The sequence below is a fragment of the Triticum aestivum genome, chromosome 6B (genome assembly GCF_018294505.1).
Source record: "Triticum aestivum cultivar Chinese Spring chromosome 6B, IWGSC CS RefSeq v2.1, whole genome shotgun sequence".
In the NCBI taxonomy this organism is placed as follows: domain Eukaryota; kingdom Viridiplantae; phylum Streptophyta; class Magnoliopsida; order Poales; family Poaceae; genus Triticum; species Triticum aestivum.
In genome coordinates this window covers 20736183-20743729 of record NC_057810.1, presented here as the reverse complement: position 1 = coordinate 20743729, position 7547 = coordinate 20736183, and the positions used below count along the sequence as shown (strand labels likewise).

The following is a 7547-nucleotide window of genomic DNA, read 5'->3' as shown; positions in this document are numbered from 1 at the left end:
GGAAAATGACCCCACCCGGCGTGTCAGTGATGGCATCCATGTGAATAAAGCATGTAAGTAAATAAAGTAAGGAACACCATATGATGGGGGAATTGTTCCGATACAGAAAAAAAGTAAAGTAATGTAATTCTGAATGAATGACAAATCCAACTTGTCTTATGTGTAACTAGTCTCATTGCTGGTCTCATGTTTCCATCAAAATATTTCTTTGACACCATTTGGCCTTTATCAACCAGTTTGCACTCAAGGTAACATTATTAAGTTCAATCACATTATTAAGTTGTATCCTTCGGACTCTATAGAGACCACTAGTGTGACTTGTACTGACTCCATCCATGACCATGCATGGACATGGCTACTCAAATAGTCTAGACATCGCAGAGGTTGTACACTGTACCCACACGACGGAGCATCCTTTGTGGGGATACCCCGCCAAGATTATCGTTAAGCCATACACTTTTACCATGTCACCAGCAAAGGTCCAACTTTACTTTACGACAGAGGGGCTGGACCTCATCACCTTTTCTTGTGATGCCATATATCCCCCTCAGAACACTATTGACACTTCAACTCAACGGGTCAAGGATCTCATAATTTAGCGTAAGTCTGGACTCGTGAGGTCACACTTCCCGCTCAAGTCGCTCTAGGGGCAATATCAATAAGAAGCATGCCAAGGAGATAAATCAGGGACTCCAAACCCAAATTGAAATGCTCTACATCGGAGTTGATTCGGCTGGCTTGAAACTTGAAAGACACAAATACTGTTCAGTTAGCGGGAAGATCAGACAGTGAACAGACAGCATCAGAGCATCAGAATCAGTCCCTGACCAACTCCTCTATCTTTATCTTTAAATTCTGCAGCTAGCCAGCTATAAAGCAAACAATTGATTTCTGTCTTTATCTAAAGTAAAAGGTAATCCCTGCAAGGAATGAGGAAAAATGGAAAGCAAAAGGTAAAGCATCTTACTGCTTGCTTCTATTCTGTCCAAGGCATTTCTAGGCAATTGTGTGCACACACAAGCTTGAGGAACCCCAAATATCTCGTCGCAGCATGTAGCATGTCCGTTTTTGTTTTTGCTCTCCAATCCGGCCAGCTAGCAGTGACACCTGGACGATCTACTTGGCTTTTATCGAGCTACAGATTCTCTACATAGTGACATTTATTCAACTTAACCAAGGTATGTGACTAGCTCACCCTACTCCTATACTAAATCTGCTTGTCTAATTCTTTAGATTTATGTGAGCTAGCTTTGTTGATTTGCTTCTACTCATATATCAATGTAGACATGAAGTCAGGAACTGATCGACAAATTAAAATGAAGATTGCTGAAGAGATGACTTATATATCAATCTAGAGGCTAGAGATCGACGGATCCGATTCATTATGCGTATAGAGGTAATTCTGCACTTACAAAAATCACCTTTCATTCCACTCTGTATGTTATATATATTTTCTATCCATTCAAGCGTAGTTTGCAATATATTTCAACTGTGGTAGATCTTTGGGTAAAATTTTGTTTGTCAGAACGGTCATTGATTAATTAATTCTTGAATGATGGTATACACACGACAATTTATGTACGATTTTCATACGATACAGCAGATCAAACCGTCGGTGCATAGAACAAAACTGGACCAACACCGTTCAATAATCCTCCGTCGTACAAAGTTTGGGCACCAACTGCCATGCACGCAGTAGTTCCGTTAATTAATTTGGTTCATGGATGCATGCTCAGTTAGTAGAGTTAAAAACCAGTTAGTTGTGCATGAGAATGCTGCCAATACTCTAATACCACGGGTCAACTTGTTGTGTGGTTTATGAATTAGTAGTATGGAGTCATAGTTTGAAGTTTTGACTGATTCTCACCTCACCGCCGTGCACACACGCAGGATATCAAAGCGGACACCATTGACGTGGCCGTCGAAAGGATTCTCGTTGAACTTGGGGCAGACACTACAAGAAGCAGAGAGAATGCCATCTACTTTGATGGTTGGGATGGTCTTGGGGCATCTGCCGTCCTGCAAGCTGTAGCCGAACGCCTCGCCATATCAAATGAGCCGTCGACGAGGCCCACAGGGCTGGAGTTTGAGAAAATCATCCACGTCGACTGCTCAAAGTGGGAGAGCACAAGAGCAATGCAGAGGGAAATTGCAGAGCAGCTGAAGCTTCCCAAGTGGGTGATGGAAATATTTGACAAACAAGACGAGGAGGATGATTTCAATGGGTTAGACCAGGGCTCCCGAACTGTGATAGCACAAGTTGTCAGAGAGATCTATCAAGCCACACAAAATCGCAGATTCTTGGTGATTCTGCACAATGGAAGCAATGTAGCGATTGATGTATATAAATTTGGTCTCTATATATATGGATATGCCAATAGCAAGATGCTGTGGACTTTTCAAGGGAGGTTTCGTCTTGACCCTAAGATGATAGACAATGTGAAGAAGAGCACCTCAACTGATGTTGTTCTTTCAGCTTCAAGAGATCGACAAGATCGACAGGAGCTTTGGTCTTACCTACTGCACCATGAGGCTGCACAAGTTTCCTGCAGCTGCAATAAGAATGGCCACGGTATCATTGATCCAGCAATTGTTGTTGAGTGTGCCTTGTATGTGCTGAAACAATGTTGTATCGGCTCTCCTATTGTTGACTACGACTGGCCTGCCCACACCAGTAACTATTGGGTATGCGACGGGATCATTGCGCTGACAGACATTGACAAAGCATGGCAAGTTGGCGATGTTCTGCAGCATGAGGTGCGTCTGTTGGACATTGACAACCGGCATAATACTGGCGAGTCAACAATAATGCCTTCCACTCACTTGTCAAGGTCTACCGAGCATATGCAGTACTGGATTTCCACATCAACGTGTGGATTTGAGCTGAGCTCTTCTGGAGTTATGCCTGACGACATGTTTCAGCATTCACACCTGCTCGGCGTGCTCAAGCTCTCGAGGTGTACCTTTAGCTTCTCATCGCCTCCATTCCTCTGTTGCCATAGCCTGAGATTCCTGTCACTTCTGCACTGCCAAGACCTCCGAACAAGAACAAGCAATGCACATCATTACCACACAGATTCAGACAAGGAGTTGGACAGCAGCACCACGATGTTGTGGGAATGTTTCCAAAGCTTGTGGGTGCTTGATCTACGCTACACAGATTGGGACCAGATCTTGTCAGCACGGATGATGGATCTCATGACCCGGCTCAGAGAGCTAATCGTGATGGGAGCCAATAACTGGGACATGAGCCATTTACGGGGGCGGCTGCGCAACATTCGCAAGCTCCGTGTAACAAAGTCCACGTGCTGCTTTAACAACGATGTGTTCTCAGAGATGGAGATGTTGGAGCTTCTTGATTTATCGGGAAATACCATCACACGATGCATGACAAGCTTATCTGGAGCTGCAAGAAACCGCAGCCTTCAGACTGTCATTATCTATGGAAATTATGGGTTAGAACTGATCTCTTTTAGGGGCTGCAAAGAATTGAAGAACCTGTTGCTGAAAGGATATTTCTCGAGCCTTGAGGAGCTGGACATCTCGGGCACAAGTGTGAAAACCCTTGACCTTGGAGGAGTGGATGCTACCTCACTCCCCCAGAATCATCTTGCTAGGCTGCGAGAAGCTCTGTGCAATATTGTGGCCACAACACAAAGAAAGCCAAGAATGGTCTGGCATGCTCTGTATTGACACCACCTCGACATCAGCACCAGCTGATGGAAGGGGAGTACCAAAGGCACATCAATCCTTTGAGCAGCAGAAAGAAGAGAAGTTTAAGGGGTGGAAGATTTCGCTTACAGATGCAAGGCTACTTAGGTCACTTTATCCCGCCAGATATAAATCCTTAAGAGGCTGCCGTATTGATATCTGCCATGCACCCGCCAGATATAAATCCTTAAGAGGCTGCCGTATTGATATCTGCCATGCAGACACTCTTGTTGGTAGCAAGGTCCTAGAAGCAAGCAGTGACCAACCGTATTCACGTACTAAAGTAGACTCAATGTACAGAAATATCCTGAAGGCTGGCCCAGCTGCAGCAGTGACAGTATGGGACTGCCCTATGATACCCCTGCCACCGCAAATGTGGAGGTTTCTCCAGGTATCATGTATCATAAAGGTGATCATGCACGGGCAAGGGAACACACTTTTGGAGGATGCCTTATTATTGCCTGATTTTATATGCGACGGGGCTTCATCATTGCATGTGTATGATAACCCTTCCATCACCAGTGTCCTTGCACCTCCCCAAAGATCGGGATGGAATAGGCTCATATGGTGCCGGGTGGAGAGGTGCCCCAAGTTACACGCGGTGTTCACTATTCCCATGGTGCATCAAGGTACGTCCTCTAATAGTGTTTCCACGGGCTTCCAGAGTCTGAAGACATTCTGGGCGTCCCAGCTCCTGACAGCACGCTATATCTGGGACTGGGACTGGACAACTGCAGCAACGTATATTAATCACTCTGATTACTTTAAAAGTATGGTATTCTTGCACCTGGACCACTGCCCCAGGCTCATACATGTGCTCGTCTTGGCCACACGTTCGGTCACCTTGGGTGCACTGAAGACCCTTGAGATAGTGCACTGTGGTGATCTCAGGGAGGTGTTCCCATTGGGCCCTGAGCTTCAAGAGCAGGATGAAATTATAGAATTTCCCAAGCTGAAGTACATCCACCTGTGTGAGCTCCCCAAGCTGCAGAGCATCTGTGGGCGTAAGATGTATTCCCCTAACCTCGAGACCATCAAGATCACGGGATGCTGGAGCCTTAGACGTCTGCCAACTGTTGGAGACAACACCAAGCCCCCCAAGCTGGACTACGAGAAGGAATGGTGGGACAACCTGGAGTGGGGTGGCGTGGAGAACCACCACCCTTCCCGCTACAAGTCAAGCCACTCGTTGTACTACAAGGGTCAGCTGCCCAGACGCAGCGTACTCAGGTGAGCTGCTCCCTACTCTGATTATCTTTCCTTTTGTGAGCACCTGGATATACCACGGTATGAGGGTAATATTTGTTATGTTATCATGATGATGGTGGGACCCAGCATTTCGAGATCATATGGAAAAAGAACCCCCCCCCCTCCTACTCAAATGCGAATAAGCTTACTTTTATTGTTTTTCTCATAAAACGAAAAACAAATGCTAGTATAGAAGTAGTTACCAATATTGGTTTATTATGCTGCAGGTAATCTGCCATTTCCATGAATTGGTATTCAGTTCCCCTCAACCTGCATCCATATGTGGATCATGCACATCTACAGAACTGAAGCTTTCCTGCCGTGTTGCTGCCCCTGCGTCCTGTGGGACTAGCTTATCTGCGGATTCTGCACGTAAGCATTGTCTGCATCTGCACCATATTGGTGTCTTGGCGCAGCTTTCAGTTTGATTTGATTTGGTTTGGTTTGGTTTGATCATAGTTGCTTGATCCATCATCTGGTTGCATAGATGTTGGTACAAGCTTTCAAGCAAATTAGAAATAAATAGGAATGGACGTTCGGATCATGTGTCATGAGCTTCCGAGTTCTCAGGTTGCTGCCGTCGTACTCCTCTGTGTGGTGTGGTGGTGTTTGTTTGTTGTGGTACAAATAGTCGGCCATGGACTGATTGTGTTGTAAGCATAAATTACAAGGTGTGCTGTTGTTTGCTATGGTATGAATTGACATTATCGACTGACTATACTTTGTGAGAATAAATGATGATTTTGTGTGTGCTAACATTTTCAGTCTGGTTGTAAATCTATGTCCAAGGTTCTTAGTCTCTGAGAGACTTTCTACATGGAGTAGCACGCAGCTTCTCAGAGGAGAGGTTAATGCTTTCCTGCCCTGCCATAAACTGAGATTTGAGCCAGCCTTTGTTAAATTTGTTTGCATGGTGTAGAACAAGAATTTATCTGGTCAGAAACAATTTATTTATTTTTGCGAGAAAGATGGTGCATCAAAAATTGAAATCTGGACAGTCAAAATACAACGGGATGGGGCTATGGGACAGCTTGGTTATGAAGTACTTTCTCCGTCCCAAAATAAGTGTCGTTGACCTGGTACAACTTTGGTACAAAGTTATACTAGGAATCTCCCTCTATTCAGCGACTAAATCGATTGAGATTACAGAACCAACTCTATCATACTACTACAGCTTAGCACGACCTCCTTGAAATTCTCATGCTCAGTAGAACATTCTTTTCTAGGTTTATAAGGGATTCCATGTAGTTAAACCATGCAAAATCAAGTGCGCTATATAAAAATGAATTCTTAATCGACGAAATAGGGTTTCCCCGCTTTATATTATAAAGCAACGAACACCAAGCACAAGATAACTGCTGGGGTGAACATCACATCAAGCCCAAAAGGAAAAAGAAGACAAAAATGCCAACAACGGCAGCTCGTCAAGTACGGATGGTCCTCCGCCGTTGCGGCCTCCATCTACATCCCACCACTCACCATGGCACCAGATCGCCGCGAACCAAACAACACCTCTAAGGAGGAATGCGATGACAACGACGGTACTGTCCGGACAAGTCCTAGTGTTTCCCTCAGCACGCGGCGGGGAGCGGGGGATGGGTAGCACCGACGCCCTTCAGGAAGGAATGGCGGCACCCACCGGCATCACCACGTCGGAGCCGGAAGAACCGGCAGGGATTTCTCCCGCACCCCCAAGCCCCGGCACCCACTAGAACGGAGCCATCCCACCATCTTGCCACCCGCAAGCACGCGCCACCATGGTCTTGGACCCATCTACGCTGTCCCGCTACGAACACCACCACGAGGTCAAGAAAGCAGAGGCACGAAGCGCCCAGAGGCACGGGCGGAAGCATCGGAGCCGAACGGGACAGGGACGACTCCACCACCGTCGCGCCGGAGGCCTTTGCCTCCAGCAACGACGCGGATTGCCGACCGGATGCCGCAACAACGGTTCAGATTAGTCTATACCTCTTCATAAAAAAAAGGAATGATGGTCATATTTTAGAAACTATTCATCCGCCATATACGTTTTCCTAGCACAGCCCGCCGTATACGTCTACACTATATACATGCATTTTGTGGGGTGCACATCCCCTCCCGCGAGGTGAGCCGGCCCATCTATCTTTTTATTTTCCGATTTTAAATAGCTAAAAAACTATAAGCAAGACAGAATTCAAACATGTGACTTCCTGGTTCAGAGTTCGACGTGATAACCAACATGTGACATGTCACCATGAGTTGCTGTCATTACATACCTCTTTCTCATTCTTTTCTTCTTTCTTCTTTTCTTTTTTCCTTCTTCCTTTTTTCTTATTCCTTTTTTTCTCATTTTCTCAAACGGTCTTGTTCAGATTTTATTTTAGTTTCTCCTTTTTTCTTCTTTTTTTCTCACTTTTCAAGTGGTTTGTTCAGTTATTATTTTCCCTTTTCTTTTTATTTTTCATTTTTTAATTTTTTATTCCCTTTTCTTTTGCAAATTTGTGAACTTTTCTCAATTTTACTTTTTTAAATAATAAATTAACTATTTTAAATTTGTGAATGTGTTTTAAAAATTGATGAAAAAATTGCAAATTCAAGAATGGTTTTCA

At 44.9% G+C, this 7547-nt stretch overlaps 1 protein-coding gene across 1 annotated transcript; it reads left to right on the top strand.

Moving 5' to 3' along the window:
- The first annotated feature begins 1903 nt into the window (after positions 1-1903).
- On the top strand, positions 1904-5446 carry LOC123133187 (uncharacterized). The gene is made up of 2 exons (XM_044552720.1): positions 1904-4941; positions 5187-5446. Exons 1-2 carry the CDS (start codon positions 3584-3586, stop codon positions 5188-5190), a joined length of 1362 nt encoding a protein of 453 aa, XP_044408655.1. The 5' UTR covers positions 1904-3583; the 3' UTR covers positions 5191-5446.
- The last annotated feature ends 2101 nt before the right edge of the window (positions 5447-7547 follow it).

Excerpts from the sequence above, each read along its gene's own strand:
- LOC123133187 (XM_044552720.1), top strand. The coding sequence starts at position 3,584 with ATGCTACCTCACTCCCCCAGAATCATCTTGCTAGGCTGCGAGAAGCTC.